This window comes from Hoplias malabaricus, chromosome Y (assembly GCF_029633855.1).
Source record: "Hoplias malabaricus isolate fHopMal1 chromosome Y, fHopMal1.hap1, whole genome shotgun sequence".
In the NCBI taxonomy this organism is placed as follows: domain Eukaryota; kingdom Metazoa; phylum Chordata; class Actinopteri; order Characiformes; family Erythrinidae; genus Hoplias; species Hoplias malabaricus.
In genome coordinates, this window is record NC_089820.1 from 77,867,225 (window position 1) to 77,885,023 (window position 17,799).

Consider the following 17,799-nt stretch of genomic DNA (forward strand, 5'->3'; position numbering starts at 1 on the left):
AATGTAAAACAATCTCAGCCTACAAATGTGAACAAACACCTGGCTAATGGCTACAAGTGTAATTATTTCAAGTGTAATTGAAACATTTTTGGCGACTAAACTGGAGATTTTAAACTGCAATATTTATTAATTATTATATAAGTTAATAAAATGGTATTTTTTATGACGTTTCAAGGAAAATGAAATAAGCAATCAGGGTCATGGTCGAGCATTTCCACTTTAAAAATGCAGCGTTCCAACAGCCAGGGTTTCTTATGTCATTTGCCTAAGAAACCAATCCTGTCAAATTTCAAGCTGCAGGCTAATGGATGAGGGTGGAGTTTGAGGCGGGACTAATTACATATTCATAGAGCCGTGTACTGGAAAAAACACGGTGTAGAAATAAATTTAAGTAAAATATAAATGGTTGGGAGATGTTTTTTCTTCGAATGACCTACATGTGTTATTTTGAGGAGCAGAGATAAGTTTACAGCGGTTTAATCGATGACTAAATTAAGAGGAACTTCCAGAACAATCCAGAATCTTCGACGCTTTACCTCAGACCTGAACCTGTGACTGTGTGGAGCCCGTTCTTGGGCTTCTGTGACTCAACCCGTTCTAGAATTTGAAACCAAATAAGGTTCGGTCTCTCTTGTGTGTTCAGGTCGAAGGCGAAACGCTTAAACACGATTTGTTTTTGTTGTGGTCTCTCCGCTGCGGTTCGCGTCACGCCCCTCGAAGTAACCTATCCTGTGTAGAGTCGGCGCTTGTGCACTCCATTTCCCACAATCCCGCGGAGCTCGCCCTTGCTTACTGGTAACAGACGAGCAGTGTGTGCGAAAGTGTCTCGTATGGTTTTGTGCAAGTTCTTTCTGTCAGTTTTCTTGCACTTGAGGCTGTGGTCTGTGTAGTGTAGGTACGTGTTCGAGCCTTGTGCGTTTGGTTTCCGAGCTCCCGGGTCACTTTAAGAGTGGAGGAAATGCGTTTGTTTACAAGCAGAATAGTGTCTGGGCAGCAGTTGAGTTCAATAGCTCGTTAGCTAGCCGCCTGCTAGCGCTGGTATTCAGCTGAGGTGAAGGGGAGTGGTTGACAGACTCATTATATTGACGTTGAAAAGTCGGTTTGTATCTAATTTGCAAGAGGAGCAGGTGCCGACAAGACTCAACACAACAAAGACTTGTGTTTTCTGGTGAGTAAACGCTTTTTGAGTACTGTCGAATAACATTAAACCTGGTTAAGTTAATCTTAAGGTTAGCACGCTCTTAACTTACCTCCTATCTCTAGTTTGGGCATTGTGAGATCATATTTGGTTCATTCTGTTGTTTGTTAAAGGTGAATATTACCCATTATTTTGTATTTAAACACACTAACCACCCCCTTGCTGTGTGAGTTCAGTAAAGTAAGCCCTGCTTTGCCTCGGTTACTTATACACGACCAAGAAATACCATTTGTATCTATTATATATCACTGAGCTTTAAAGTCTCTCTCATTCATTTAAAGTTGCTATCGGATAGACACAGCTTTCAGCGCGTGAAGGGTTAACACCTACCAGATGAGATCAGTGTTATAATGGGGTGTGTGTTTTACCCTGATAACACTCCAGGGGTCATAACAGAGAGCAAGCCCTGTTGCTCAAGGCCTGAATGACACCTAAACAGGGGTCTCAAAGTCCCCAGGAAATCTGGTCATATTTTATTTCTTGTTCCGTTTTCACTTCACATTTTATAATGTAATTATTATTATTATTATTTGACATTAAATGTGTAACAACAAAGCAAACATCTCTAGTCTAGTAAATGTAACACGAGATTGTTATTAACTAATGTTTAAGGTGGAGGAATCAGAATGGCTGCAACTCAAATCAGCCGTAACATTAAAACCACCCCCTTATTTCTACATCCGTTCCATTTCATCAGCTCTGCTGACTATACAATTAAAGACCCTGTTTTTCAGAGCCACCACAGAGCAGGTATGATTTGGCCGGTGGACCCTTCTCATCGCTGTATTGACACTGACGTGGTGGAGGCGTGTAAATGTATGTCGTAATGGTATGAATGGATCACTCATTGTGATATTAGACACATCCCTTGTAGACAGTAAACAGTAGACTTGTAAACAGTAGATCATTTGTTGTTTCAAAGTTTGTGTTGGTCGTCCTCTAGTCCTTCATCAGTGGACACTGTACACTGCTCACAGCCAGGATATTTTTGATTGGTGGACTATTCTCAGTTCAGCGGTGACACTGAGGTGATTAACACTTCATACCAACGCAACACACACAAACACGCCATCACCATGTCAGTGACACTGCGGTGCTGTGAAATGGTTCCCACAAATAACACCTGCTCTACAGGGTTCCTGATCATCGAGGAAAATGGGGCAAACAAAGCATGCAGAGCAACAACTGGACTACAATATCGAAACATGGAAGTGATTTGTGTTCTCTTTTCCTTTTAGTCAAAGACAGGACCAAGCGGTGGTCAGTGTGACAGAATTGACTTGACAAACCACTGGAATCTCTTATTGAAATGAAGGTCTTCACTGGGAACACTAGGCCTTTTGTTTTGGAACATTTGTAACAGAAGACACCTAGAATATTTTCAGAGGTAATAAGACTCTTTGGAAAAGCAGCGCAGCAAAGACTGTAAAACCTTGGCAGAGTAGCTGTAAGTTGACCCACAAGGAGAAAAGAATGTCCAGGGTTTAAGAAGAACGAAGTCTGGGAATGATAGCTTTACAATGCAGTTCTGTAGCTTTAAATCTAAACTATAAAAACACGCTCGACTGAACATTCACGTTTAGTGCAGAGGCCCTCAAAAAGACACCAGTGAGACCACTAAGACAATTTGTAAGCTACATATATTCTATATTAGAGTTTACTGCGCAATCCTCTATATGAATCATACAGGTGGGTAATTACACTGTACACCAGCACAGGGAATTGTAATAACAGAGTAACAGAGGTAAGGGGTTAAAGGGGTCAGAGAGTTTTTTTTTCATTCTCTTGACTGAGATGGACACGCTGGCCTCAGTTTCCCTGACAACCCTGGCCTCCCTCAGCTCCTCACTGGTTTTCTCTCTTCGTCTCTTTTTACACTCCACCTCCCACCCACCGTTTTTGGGGGTTTATTTTGGTTATTGTCCCAATTAAGTTTTATACACTGTCATTATGAGAATTAACAAGTAGTAGGACTACAGCTGACATCGGATAGAAATTTTCCATTTTTTATAGAATGTAATGGCAAACTCAGATACTACTGTAGCAGCCCCTTATAACAAATGTGATGCAACAAATTCCTCTTAAATGTATATAAACCCTTCTGAGGCTGGTGGCACTGTGTGCAATCAGGGGAGACGCACTGTAATGGGTGAAATTGGCAGTAATTAATTACCGGGGGGAAAAATCTAGCAAATATTTGGTGAGTATCAACAAAACTAAAATATAAGATATTATTTAACTTTTCACACATTTCTCTGCGTTTTTAACCAGCCCACCTTGGAGAAAACTACCTGCCTAGTGGCCCCAGGTAATCGAGTTTGAGAACTGTATTACCATGCATACGCCTTCATTCATAGACCCATGTTGTCATTGTCATTCTTGTTGGTATTATTTTTTTCCATTCGAGCGTGCAGTGTGTATGTGTGTGTTGGAGAGAGTAAACCTTTCACCCAGAGAGCCACTGGTGATGACGGATTGAGCTGATATCTGAGCACTATGCTGCCCTCATGCTTGGTGACTTAGAATAGCAGTCAAATCTGGGCCAGCTGGGTCGAGTCAGGTTTACCCAAGCAATGCCAAGAGAACACAGGGCCTTTCCATTCAGGCATGCCTCTGACTCTCAAAGTGTCATGTGCCTTTATGTGTGCTTACTTTGAGATCTTTACTGTCGCTGGGCCGGAATAAGACTGACTTATGATCACTAAAGTGATTTATTAGCACATACTTGTGGTAAAATCTGATTAACACAACTTTGTACTGACCTGCAAAAATCTGCTTTTATTTGTTGACCTTGCCTACAGAGTTAATCACGATGCAGATTATGAGAAATATGTTTCATGACAGTGATGGCAGCCCTAGTTATTGTGCTGTTAATGCAGTTACTTAACACCTGTTATTGTTTGAAGATCCTTGGTATTTTATTTTTTTAAGATACTTGCAGTGCATGTCAACACACTCCCCACAACTGCTGTGAACTAGAAGTAAGGCTGTGGCCAATGTGTCTGTGTTTGTATGCTGGTCATTTTTCAATTTGAATAATTTAGCGACTGTTGTGTTTTTGGACTCCTGCCGACTGATGCCCTTTCAGGTGCCATTTGTTCCTTTGTGTTTGGGCAGACACTACAGCTGTGCACACCTCTGAAACGCTCCAGTGACTTTGTAGCTATTTGCTCAAGCTGTGAACATGTGAAACTTGGGAGGTTATGTGTAAGGTGTGAACTTGTGTAAGATCGGGTTAAACATCCACTTATTTAACCTGCAGGCTCGGTGACTCCATTGACCTCAGTGGCTAAGCCTCTCTGGATACATTTTAGAGCTGTAACTGGAGTTTAATGTGGACAGAACTACTTTCAGGAAGCAAACGTGTTTCCTAGTGATCGTAGGCCTAACTTTAATATTTAATGTCAAATCGAGATTCATTGTTTAATAAATTAGTTTTTTTTAGTCTTATCACCTGCTCCTGGACACGCACAGTCAGCATTACATTACATTATTTTACCGGCAATTTGCAAGTGATTTAAGTTTAAGTTGCAGAATAATAGTAAGGTAAGTTATTATTATTAGGCGTCACTGTGCAGCAGGTTAGTGTCGCAGTCACACAGCTCCAGGGACCTGGAGGTTGTGGGTTTGATTCCCGCTCCGGGTGACTGTGAGGAGTGTGGTGTGTTCCACCTGTGTCTGTGTGGGTTTCCTTCGGGTGACTGTCTGTGAGGAGTGTGGTGTGTTCTCCCTGTCTCTGTGTGGGTTTCCTCCGGGTGACTGTCTGTGAGGAGTGTGGTGTGTTCTCCCTGTCTCTGTGTGGGTTTCCTTCGGGTGACTGTCTGTGAGGAGTGTGGTGTGTTCTCCCTGTCTCTGTGTGGGTTTCCTCCGGGTGACTGTCTGTGAGGAGTGTGGTGTGTTCTCCCTGTGTCTGCGTGGGTTTCCTCCGGGTGACTGTCTGTGAGGAGTGTGGTGTGTTCTCCCTGTGTCTGTGTGGGTTTCCTCCCACAGTCCAAAAACACACGGTAGGTGGATTGGTGACTCAAAAGTGTCCGTAGGTGTGAGTGAATGTGTGTGTCTGTCACTTTTTGTCTTTTTTTTAACATCACATTTGTTTGCATCCTAAATTAATAAATTAAGCATGTGAACATATCTAAAGTTACCTAAGACTTTAGTGTTTATTTAGCAGTTGTTATTTACTCTGGTGCATTAAATCATATCATGCTGATAGGCTTGTGAGTTTGACTAAGAGATCAATTGAATAAGAAGATAAATGAGTTGCGCAGTGTAAAAGAAAATGTTGCTAACATTTTTTTTAAATATTCTTGATTTTGCTAAATATTGACAATAAATGTGCTGTCTGTATTAAGCAAAGAATAATTGTGAACATAGTTTATTATATGTTATCTACAAATAAAATCTGTGGTCTGTGTTAACTCAACATTTCATTCATTTCTCTCTTGTAGGAAGCTGTCTGTTGTGTGCGCGTGTGTCCGTCCAGATTGCCAGCCCCTGAGTGCTGGCGTTTATGAGTGCAGGGGGTGGGGATGGGGAATGGAGTACAGGAAAGTCAGAGGGCCCTCACACAGGGCGAGGTGCTGCCACTCTCCACCTCCAGCCAGTCGGAGGTAAGAGCGCTAATTTGCTTTCTGAATTTCAAGTGCTGGGACCTTCAACTGAGGGTCAGTTTGGTGTCTTATATCTGGGTCTGTGTGGGTTTCCTCTGGGCGCTACGGTTTCTGCCCACAGTCAGAAATCACATGTTGGTAGACTGTTCAGTGTCCGTAGGTGAGTGAGAGAGTGACTGAGTGAGTGATGCCCTGTGATGGACAGGTGCCTTGGGCCCTGGGTGTGTTCTTCCCTTGCTCCCAATGAATCCGGGTAGGTTCTGGACTCTCGGCGACACTGAACAGAATGATATGGTTATAGAACATGAATGAATGAGCCTCTAATGGCAGCTGTCTGATTTAAACAGTGCATTCAATGTGTCAAACCCATCAGGCTTCACTTTGGTGCCGGTGTAAGACACGGTTTCCTAAGGAAACTTGTGGTGTATTGCTATGCAGAAGCACTGTACATTTGTCAGGTTCCTTTGATTACATCTAAATTAGCTTTTTGTGCTTCAGTTTCCATGTGAAGCATTGGTTCTGTGAGATATCGAGCTTCAACGTCATAAAACTGTAGTAGTTAATAAATTAACATCATGAATGTGACTCTATGGGCAGATAATGGCATTGAATACAAACTACTAGTACTACACATCGAGTCCTGGGAATGAGGTGTGGCAAAATCTTGAGTCGAGACCAACATCGTACAAATGAATCCGAACAAAGCGATGCGACTGTCCTGTCAAAATATAGCCGTGTTTGAGTGGTGTGTCCACAATGCGATGTGTGAAACCTGATTCTGTGTTCAAAATGGAAAATGACAGAGGAAATGCCCATTACTGCACCGGAGCAGTGTAAATGCAGCATCACACTATGTTTTGAGAGTGACCTATAGCTTCAAACATTCCAAGACAAAATAATATTACAGGTAGTGTCGGAGTCTCACAGCTCCAGGGGCCTGGAGGTTGTGGGTTCGATTCCCGCTCTGGGTGACTGTCTGTGAGGAGTGTGGTGTGTTCTCCCTGTGTCTGAGTGGGTTTCCTCCGGGTGACTGTCTGTGAGGAGTGTGGTGTGTTCTCCCTGTGTCTGAGTGGGTTTCCTCCGGGTGACTGTCTGTGAGGAATATGGTGTGTTCTCCCTGTGTCTGAGTTGGTTTCCTCCGGGTGACTGTCTGTGAGGAATGTGGTGTGTTCTCCCTGTGTCTGCGTGGGTTTCCTCCGGGTGACTGTCTGTGAGGAGTGTGGTGTGTTCTCCCTGTGTCTGCGTGGGTTTCCTCCCACAGTCCAAAAACACATGTTGGTAGGTGGATTGGTGACTCAAAAGTGTCTGTATGTGTGAGTGTGTGTGTGTTGCCCTGTGAAGGACTGGCGCCCCCTCCAGGGTGTATTCCAGCCTTGCGCCCAATGATTCCAGGTAGGCTCTGGACCCACCGCGACCCTGAACTGGATAAGGGTTACAGATAATGAATGAATGAATATAAAACAACATAAATATTTAGTCACCAGTCATATTAGTTCCCTTGTAAGCCGTTTTACTGAAAATTATCTGTTTTTTGTTGTTGTTGGATTTCCTTAATTACTATTACATCTAACTCTCTTTTACAAAAGTCAACATAGAAGTAAATCTGAGCTTATCTGAGTTGGCCCTGCTGTCACATGCATGCTCACAGTCTAAGGATCCAGGACAGAAACAAATTCAGGAAGTTGTTGTGGTTTCATTCTGCGCTGTGCTTCACAGCACTGGGCTTCAGAACTCAATTTTGAGTTTACATTTGACTTCAGTCAACAACAAACAGTGTGGGCGCCTATTTGAGGCTGAAATAGTGGCACACTTTAAATATACTCTTATTTTTAGAATAGTTAATGCTTTATTGCTTCTATTTCAGTCAGATGTTATTAAAATCCAGTTGTCATGTTTAACAGTTATAAAAAGCCACATGCTTCCTCTTATCGTTAAATGGTGAAATTAAAAGAAGTGAAGAAAAAAAACTTGAGTGAGGTTAGTCAAATAATCTGTTACAACAGGAAAACTATGTTGCAACATTATTTCATTTAACTTTTACATGTGGTATGATCTCATTCAGCCAGTCTCTGTTATCGTAACCAGCAACAACCCAATATTCAAAAGTGTTCATTGGTTTTTTACAAACAAACAAACTCCCACTGAATCAAGATCCACCCGAGTGACCTTTGTGAAAGATGCTTGAAGTGATGGAGTTCCCCAGACAAAGTAGGATTGAGTCCATGTTTAAGTAGTCCATTGTCAGATTGTTTCAATGCTACTATAGTTAATATCCACAGCCCTAAAAATGATATTGTTTTCAACTGTGATTGTAGATTGACCCACCAGCCTAAATTATCGTTACACTTATATAGCGCCTTTCTAGATACCCAAGGACGCTTTACAATCTACACTGCTCAGAACGCTCAATTCACACACACACACACTGAAGTCTCTGATGCAGTTTTCTTGATCAATATTTCAGTCTCTGAGACCTCTTTCTTGCATAAGTTTGGTTTAATAATCTACTGACCTCAAATAAACAGGTTGGCAAGTCTGCGTGTCTTTCTTTGGCTCATCGCTGGCTGGTGTTCTGGTTCCTGCACTCGTACACAACTGAATCACATTCCCATATGTTTGGCCTTGACCTGGTCATATTTTTTACTAGAGTGCACTTGTAATGAATTTTTATGGACGGTCAAGTAAGAACACTGTGTGTTGCAATCATAGACCTTGCCACTGTAAGCTTGTCTGGCGTTGTTCACATGCCTCGTAAATAACACTTCTGAAAGGTTGTCATGGCGTATGTAGCAATATTAAAATGTATACTGTATACTGTATAAAATAAAAAAACTCACTTCCATGGTCTGAATTTCTCTCTCTCTCTCTTTCTTTCTCTCTCGCTCATGCTCCTCTTTTCTCTCTCTGCCTCTGTCTCTGTGTGTGTGTGTGTGTGTGTGTAGGGTTTTAAGCAGAGCCGCTCTGTGTTGAACTCATTGTTCTCCGGAGCCTTGGCAGGAGCTGTGGCCAAAACAGCTGTGGCTCCACTGGACAGAACAAAGATCATCTTCCAAGGCAAGCAAGACTAATCTGAGATTTACACAAAATCCAATACACAAACAACACACACACATGCTGTTTATCTCATCAATATAAGAACAAATACATTGGGGCAGTCAAAGTTAAAGGTACATTAGTCAGTTTCATTTTACTTTCTTTAACTAGTACAAATAATCTACTATATGAAGAACATGACTAAAAATAATTAGTTTAGTTTTGGCTTCAATCACTTTTGCCTCCTGCACTCCTCTCTGCATTATTGTAGTTCACTTACTTAGCCACTACAGCATTAGTCAAAGTTTATAATATATATATATATATAAAGGATTCTATTTGATGAGACATGACATAATGTGATACACTAGGATTAACTTAAAAATGATCAAAAATCAATGAACTAATGTTTTTTTATTTTTCATTTCAGTGTCTTCAAACAGGTTTTCTGCCAAGGTGAGTGTATATTTAGCGTTTTGAGACCCAGTAACCCAGCATAACACATTTTGTTGGAGGGTACAAGCAGCATGACTCACAACACTCCCTCTACAACGTAATAACAATAATTGTAATAGGTGCAGAACTTTAGTGAAACACAGACTCTTTCTGATGAATGTATACAGTTACTGAAGTCACACTCACAGTATGTGTCTTGTTTTCACGAGGGCAGGAGGCATATCGGCTGATTTACCGCACATATCGACAGGATGGCTTCCTCAGCCTATGGAGGGGCAACTCAGCCACCATGGTGCGGGTTATCCCCTACGCTGCCATTCAGTTTTGTGCCCATGAGCAATACAAGAGGTTGCTGGGAGGGTATTATGGCTTCCAGGGGAAGTGAGTACTTTACACTTTACAACTGTGTGTTATTTGTTCATTTTTATCCTGATAGAGGACTTTCTATAAACGTATATTATTTAATGAACTAAATAGGTTCCTCTGATCTTTTTATCGGTTTTAGACTAAGAAATTAATTAGAGCTTGTGTATCTATAAATCATCACTCATATCACCCCCATAAAGGAGGGTGCTACACACCCAGCCCCCCATAAAGGAGTGTTGTGTTTCATGCACTGTCAGAATCTGCATACCATCATAGGACACATATCTCTAAGGTCATTCCTGCTGCTATCAAATGACTGCACTTTCAGAGCATCAGGCAACTGACTCTAGCAGATACATTAACCAAGACTAAGTGGGTAAAGTAGAGGCAGTATTAAGATCTACACAGTGATGACGGATGTTATTCCTTGTTTATGACTTGTGCTAATTGCTATGCGCAGCTTGTGAATGTTTACGTTTTTACAGGACCTAAAAGGAAGCATAATTTGTAATTGTATCAGTATAGACATTCATTCATTCATTATCTGTAAGCGCTTATCCAGTTCAGGGTCGCACTGGGTCCAGAGCCTACCTGGAATCATTGGGTGCAAGGCAGGAATACACCCTGGAGGGGGCGGCAGTCCTTCACAGGGCAACACACACACACACACATGCCTACGGACACTTTTGAGTCGCCAATCCACCTACCAACGTGTGCTTTTGGACTGTGGGAGGAAACCGGAGCCGGACCCGGAACCGGAAACCCACGCAGACACAGGGAGAACACACCAAGTCCTCACAGACAGTCACCCGGAGGAAACCCACGCAGACACAGGGAGAACACACCAACTCCTCACAGACAGTCACCCGGAGGAAACCCACGCAGACACAGAGAGAACACACCAACTCCTCACAGACAGTCACCCGGAGGAAACCCACGCAGACACAGGGAGAACACACCAAGTCCTCACAGACAGTCACCCGGAGGAAACCCACGCAGACACAGGGAGAACACACCAACTCCTCACAGACAGTCACCCGGAGGAAACCCACGCAGACACAGGGAGAACACACCAACTCCTCACAGACAGTCACACGGAGCGGGAAACGAACCCACAACCTCCAGGCCCTTCCATCGCTTTGTGACTGCTGTACCTACCTGCTGCGCCACCGTGCCGCTATAAAGATTTCACCTTCCATCGCCCAACGTGGGGCTCGAACCCACGACCCTGAGATTAAGAGTCTCATGCTCTACCGACTGAGCTAACCGGGCAACCACAGTATAGACATATGTTTCTTAACAAATATGGAACATAAACTGACCCAGAGGAAACAGCAAAAAACAGAAAGCATCTTAAACACACACACACAGTCTAATATTTACCATGTGATTTAAAATATTTTTTTATTGTTTCTTCTTTTCACCTTTCTTTTGCAGGGCTTTGCCTCCTGTGCCACGTCTCTTGGCTGGTTCTCTAGCTGGAACCACGGCTGCCATGCTCACATATCCACTGGACATGGTCCGTGCTCGGATGGCTGTCACTCCCAAAGAGATGTAAGAACATTTTAAGGACACATCTGGAAAATGGCAAATAAATGCTGACATGAATATTGGTCTTTTATGTTGCAAATGTGTTAGAATATCTTTCATCAAGGATTATGGGTATTAATTTTATTTTCAAATTCATGAAATTCATGTGCTGGTGAATCCTGGGCTTTGAGGATGTTTGTGTTCTGTGTTCCTCAGGTACAGTAACATACTGCACGTTTTTGTACGTATCTCTCGGGAGGAGGGGCTGAAGACGCTCTACAGGGGATTCACTCCAACTATACTGGGCGTGGTTCCCTACGCAGGACTCAGCTTCTTTACATATGAAACTCTCAAGAAGATCCATGCAGGTATTCTGCTTTTATTTTCACAGTAAACACATTGACAAGTAATCCAGCTCAGAAAGGCCCCCTATAAACTATTCCCCATAATGCACCTTTAATTCTGCAGTGTTTCTTTCTACTGGGGCTTTCATTTCTGTCTCTGTGTAAACTGTGGTGGTCACTGATTCATCTCTGTGCTGAAAATAAATAAGTAAATTAAATAACATTGGTGCTCCTCAGGCTAATCTCTCTCTCTCTTTTTCTTTCTTTTTTTCTCTCTCTCTCTCGTTCTCTTTTTCTTTCTCTTCTCTTTCTCTCTCGCTCACTTTCTCTCTCCTCTTTCTTTCTCTCGCCTTTCTCTTTTTCTCTCTCTCTCCTTTCTTTATCTTTCTTTCTCTTTTGCTTTCTTTATCTCACTCTTTCTCTCTCTCTCTCTGTCTATCTTTCTTTCTCTTTTTCTTTATTTCTCTCTCTCTCTTTCTTTCTTTCACTCGCTCTTTCTCTGTCCTTTATCTTTCTCTTTCTCTCGCTCTCTCTCTTTCTCTCTCTCTCTCTTTTTCTTTTTCTTTTTCTTTCTCTTTTTGTTTCTTTCACTCGCTCTTTCTCTCTCTCTTTCAGAAAAGACAGGGAAAGCCCAGCCTTTCTCATATGAGCGGTTGGCGTTTGGAGCATGCGCTGGACTGATCGGTCAGTCGGCCTCCTACCCTCTTGACGTGGTGCGTCGGCGAATGCAAACAGCCGGTGTAACTGGCCACACGTACGGCACCATCCTGGGCACCATGCGGGAGATTGTGTCTGAAGAGGGCATCATCCGGGGCCTCTACAAGGGCCTGAGCATGAACTGGGTCAAGGGGCCCATCGCCGTGGGAATTAGCTTTATGACATTCGACCTCACCCAGATCTTCCTTCGCAAAGTGGGCTACAGCTCACGGTAACCAGGAGGGGCTAGAGCTGCCCTCTGTGTGGAGAAAAGGAGGAGTTTTTAAGCAGGGAAACAAAGAGAATGTGACAAGGAGGATAATAAAATAAGTTGTGGAGAGACTTTAAGCTGTGAAGAGAATTTCGGCCTGTAGTTGAGCTGGAAAAATAAACAACAAATCCTGAGGGGAATATTTTTTCTGCTCATGAGCAAGGCAAAGATTTCATTAGCGACAGCGCTAAATTTCTGCAAATGCTGCCAATGAAGTGAATAGAGTCTTTTATTAATCAACTGACACAAAGGCAAAGAGATTAGACTGAAATACATTTTTGGTGATTTTGTTTTTTCTGCGGAATCGGTCAGTACACACTGTGTGTGTGTGTGTGTGTGTGTGTGTGTGTGCGCGTTAGGTAGTGGTACAGACAGGAACAACATGAATGTTACATCTTTTAAAAGCCCTCCCTCCTCTATACACTGCCATCTCTCAGGCGTCCCAGCGCCGCAACAAGCAGGGTGTCCTTAAGTGCAATATTACCACCACCATTTTCATATCCATATCATTCTACCACTGGCATGGATGAACTTTTGGAAAGGCCCTGTGTTTTCTACATCTCTGGCTTCTTACTGTAATGTGCAAAATTCAGAGACCGCTGAGTTCAGTGCCTGGGAAAAAGCATAAAGCCGATTTGACAGGGGTTTATTATGAAATTTCTTCAAAAATGAATGAAAAACTCACACCTAATTCCAGTCTTTCTGACTTTTGCACACTACTGTTTACTGCTTCGCCCGTTTTAAACATGGCTACCTTGTCGCCCTCTGCCTTGTGACATATGATGCATCTCAGCTGCCTTGATTAAGTATCTTAAAAATGCATTTACGTTTAGCAAAAAAAACATTTTTATCATCTACAGTTTACCAAAGTCCTGTATCATTTAGTAGCAAACACTTTCCCACATTTCCACAGAGGAGCAGCAATAACAGCTGTACTTGAAAGCAGAGGCATTCAGAGAGATCGGTGTGTCCACAGCTTCTATCTTTGGCCTGTGCTATAAGCGTAGCCACTCGAGCCGCTAAGCAGTCAGAGCAGGTGTGTATCTGTGTGTTTGGGTGCAGTGAGCTGACCGGGTGCAGTGAGTTGACCAGGTGCGCTCATGTGAGGGCAGTACAAACGCAGTGTTGGTCAGTGTCTTGCTGAGAGAACTGTGCTTGTTTGTGTCTGAACGAACATGTCCTCATGTGACCCATGTGTGTGTCGCTTTCTTTTACATACACACTTATGAGGAACGCTCTGGTACACACTAAAACCAGTCCAGCACAGTTTGGTCATTGTTCCTTTCTCAAGTCTCTGATTGACCTGCTCTAAATATTTGTGGTTGTTTTGTCACAGTATCCGTGCAGAAATTGCAAATGCCAAGGCTTGCTGTATGCAAATGAGCTCTCGAACAGATGTTTTTATTAAGTGTGACGTCATGTGATATATTGAATATTTCAGTGATGAAGGTGGGGCATTAAAGGGACTTTTTAAAACTGCCATCTCTGTGACATACAGCTGTTTACATAAAAATAACATTAACAAAAACTAATAAAAGTGTATCAGAATGTTAACACACGAAGCTAAATCAACTGCCCATTGGCTTCTATTGAGTATAGTGAGCTTGGAAATCCTATTTTATTAATCCCGGGGACGCATATTGAAGTTATAGCCTGTGGTAATCACCTGTATGTTGCGGCTGATGGAGATTAGGTTCCAAATCAGTGTGGCTTTAATAAATCGCAGAGCACACCACTGTCACAATGCACACAATGTTATTTTAAAGGTATTTTGACCGTATTGTGCTATAGTTTGTTAGCAGGCGGTGCTCTGAAATGCTTGGACCCTTACGTACTGAGTCTTTATTGAACAAAAATACCTGGAACCTGAAGGAGGAAATGAATATATACTAAGTGCCTATTACAAAAGTTTAACAAAGACTTACCAACGATCAAATCTCATACTACTGCTTCTCTCGGTGACTCCTGACCCTGTGTTAAATGCCATGGAACAGTGTTCTAAAGCTGTCATTAATAGTGCAATAGGTCATGTTTTTCATGAGTGCGTTGCATGGTGGTCTTCATTGTAAACGCATGATTTATGATTGTGCAAGTTGCTCTTTTGGTGTTTTTGTTAACATCACAAACAATGCCTGTTGCATTTGGTATTTCTGTTAACTCCTTAAGAGACTGTACTACGAATCATCTCCGCCTTCTGATGGAGTGCTCTCGTGAAGTATTAACGTGTCTGCTCTCATTTACTTCCATTTACGGTCCACTGTTATTCAGTGGTGTTGAATATTATGATGTTAGGACTGGTACTTTATGAGCCTTGAGCATTGTCTCGTCCGCACAAAGATGGTGAGGGGAGGTCAGCTGATATTTGAAATGAAATTAAATGAATGAAATATGTTAATGTACATATTACAGAATGTCCCTAATATAACAGCATACTAACTGACAATCACGCTATGCCAAAGCACAGGATTATGGACCTGTTTTATAGGGTGAAGTTATTATTATCCTTAATCTACAAATCTAAGAAGTTTATTAAACAATGTCCCCGTGTGATCATTCAAGAAATAGTATGTATTGCTTTAAATATAACCACACCGCTCTCTGGGGATGGAGAACTTTAAGAGTGTGGTTTAAACTCTTGTTTATGGTTATGCTGATCTTCCATCCCTCTCTAATAACTCCCCTGTGACAGGGAAACGACTCTAAACCCTCACTAAGAAGACTGATGAATCTGACCTCGAGGCTGTTTTTGTAAATTGTAAGGTATTGTGCCAAGTGAATGTACATTAAACTAATGATACTTGGATCCCTTTGTGCTCTTTTGTTTATGGTTGATGTTAACATACAGAATAAGTGTTTTAAGGATTTCATTTACATCACACCTTTCATATATTAAGATGCAGCAGAATACAAAGTAGAAATACTAAATTTATGACAAAAATACCAAATAAAATCAATAACTACGTTCACTATTCATCAGCGAATTGTCACATTTTCCATATTTTAACGTAGTGTACACTTTATTACGTATTAAGCTTGGTTCAATATCTACATGTCCTCACGAGCTGCTAATACACCGCCAAGGTCTAAACCGATCCACAAGATGGCGCCTCCTGATCACAGTTAAGCGCCCGAAGACAAAGATAAAACCGTTATTATCCGTTTTTGGAAGCCAACAGAAACGGTTCCATATATTCTAAAGTATTTAGCCAACCCCCGTGTCTTTATCACAGCTTACATTCGCCTGCTTTTATTTTTATATGTTTTTCAAGTAGTTTTGCCGAGGTATTTTTTTCCACACCTCCAAAATTTAATTTTAGAAGTTGATTGTATGTTTCGCCTATGTCTATTCTTTTATTTTTCTTTTAATTAATGTCTATTTTTGTGTGAAAGTGTGAACATTCCTGAACCCTGAGGACTAATGGATAAAACGGCAAATAAATAAATGTAATTAGAACTGGCATTTTTTTTCTCTTGTAGTAAAATGTATTTTAAGCAGCTACTATTCGTCACGTTTTCCTGTATTTGTCATTTTAGATATAACGTCCTAAAGCACACCTTACATAAAAAACTGAGGAAAAAGCATATAAACACTCAGGGACATGTCTGAGTAAATGTATTTAGCTCCACAGTCCTCTGTATTTTTTCTAGATTTTTCTTCAATCCTCACAATTCAAAGCTCAACTAGAACCAAAGGATCTTAGGCTATTGCTAATAATAAGACTTTTCAATTGACCAGAAGATGGCGCTATATAACTACACACCATTAGCGAAGCCGCATTCTGACTGTGACCTGAACTTGACCTTCACCTATACTTTTGTTTTGAAGTCCAGATAATGGGCTGTATTTTCTAGGTCTCTTTCCTATGTTAGCCCTATGCTAATACTTCTAGCAGAGCACTGTGTACAGTCTGGCCAGTTTTGGATGATGTTTTCTGTCTGTTCTGTTTTTTCTGATGCTGTGTGGTCAGGTTTTAGAGCGGCTTATATTTCTATGACAATATAAAACATCCACAATTTGAACAGAGTGTTATTAGATGAAATGGCTTGTCTGTTTGGCCTGAAATTCAAGCTGTTGGTGATTTATGGAAGCCTCCACCACATGGTTAAATATATATTTATATATATTCACCACCACCATGTCAGTGTCACTGCAGCACAGCACTGTCGTAATCCAGCAGGGGTTTTGACCATTGTATGACATGGTGAAAGGGCACTAACAAAGTATGCAGAGCAACGCCCTGTAAATGCAAACCTACATAGGGCACCTGTAAGTGCACCAGGAAGTGGAGCTCATTAAATGGACAATGAATTTTCAAGCAAGCTGGTGGCTTTAAAGTTATTTTTGTATTTGTCTGTGTGTTTTTGTGTGCATTTGTATGTATTTTAAGTGGCAGAAAAGGGCTTCCATATTGAATTAACTGAACAAAGGTGCTGCGCATGGAAAAAAAAGGAGATGAAAGAGAAGCTGTTGTTGTGTGGGGGTGGGTTTACACACACCACAGGGCACACAGTGGGTGGAGCTGAAGGATGCGGTTGCCATAGGTACTTGGAGCCATGCCAGATGAAGGGAAAATGTATTTGCATGTATTCAAATTCCTCATGAATAATTTACAGCACTGCGGACAGGGGGTCGAGGCTGGTGTTCATATGTATATACACACACACACACACACACGGGCAACAGCCTGCATTATTCCTGCTACTAAACAAGCCTCATTTTATCCAAGGAGAATCGTGAAAGGTATGCTATGCATTGATATTGCATCTCATAATGTTCCAATGGTTCTGAATGAAAATGGTATTAATATCTATCACCATATATTCTGCAAATGTAGATGGGGGCCTTCTGATCACCTGGAATTTATTCAAAGACCTGTAGAAATAGAGGCTACCTAAACGGGCCTCACCTTTATGTTTTAAAATGTGCAGTTTACCACAGTGTGTAATTTTCCAAGGGGTTATTAGGCAACCCCAGTGTTGTACTGACATTCAGTTGCATGGCTACAATTTTCAGCCCAGCTCCACACCCCTCTTCACCCTACAGTGACACATGATGTGGCTTATTGGTTCATGCTATTGCCCAGGAAGTGATGTCAAACCTGGGCATTCAGGTGATTGGGGCTTTTATTAGAGGGAGGGCCCTAGGTGGGAGGTAAACAGTCTCCATTTTGCCCATTCGAACTGAGGAGTGGGCAAAACCTGTCCAGTGCTGATTCTATAGGTGCTACATTTTTTATTGTGTGAGCAAAATGTAATATTTTATATGATTTCAAGGAGGGGGCGGGGTCTTTACTGTCT

General features: G+C 41.8%; 1 protein-coding gene across 3 annotated transcripts; it reads left to right on the forward strand.

Annotated features, from left to right (window-relative positions):
- The first annotated feature begins 686 nt into the window (after positions 1 to 686).
- LOC136679589 (mitochondrial coenzyme A transporter SLC25A42) lies at positions 687 to 15,276 on the forward strand. Of its 3 annotated transcripts, none has more exons than XM_066658211.1 (9): positions 687 to 1,168; positions 1,933 to 2,027; positions 5,644 to 5,805; positions 8,748 to 8,859; positions 9,269 to 9,294; positions 9,509 to 9,675; positions 11,098 to 11,214; positions 11,407 to 11,558; positions 12,150 to 15,276. In XM_066658211.1, the coding sequence occupies exons 3-9, from the start codon at positions 5,725 to 5,727 to the stop codon at positions 12,464 to 12,466; spliced, it is 972 nt and encodes a 323-aa protein (XP_066514308.1). In that variant the 5' UTR covers positions 687 to 1,168; positions 1,933 to 2,027; positions 5,644 to 5,724; the 3' UTR covers positions 12,467 to 15,276. The 3 variants fall into 3 exon arrangements, with proteins under 3 accessions (XP_066514308.1, XP_066514307.1, XP_066514306.1); XM_066658210.1 differs by lacking the exon at positions 1,933 to 2,027 and adding an exon at positions 3,470 to 3,506; XM_066658209.1 differs by lacking the exon at positions 1,933 to 2,027 and having other exon boundaries at positions 688 to 1,168.
- Positions 15,277 to 17,799: the final 2,523 nt, after the last annotated feature.

Coding starts and splice junctions, on each gene's coding strand:
- LOC136679589 (XM_066658211.1), top strand. CDS start 5,725: ATGGGGAATGGAGTACAGGAAAGTCAGAGGGCCCTCACACAGGGCGAG. Junction 8,860..9,268: donor AACAAAGATCATCTTCCAAG/GCAAGCAAGACT, acceptor TTTTCATTTCAG/TGTCTTCAAACAGGTTTTCT. Junction 9,295..9,508: donor CAAACAGGTTTTCTGCCAAG/GTGAGTGTATAT, acceptor TCACGAGGGCAG/GAGGCATATCGGCTGATTTA.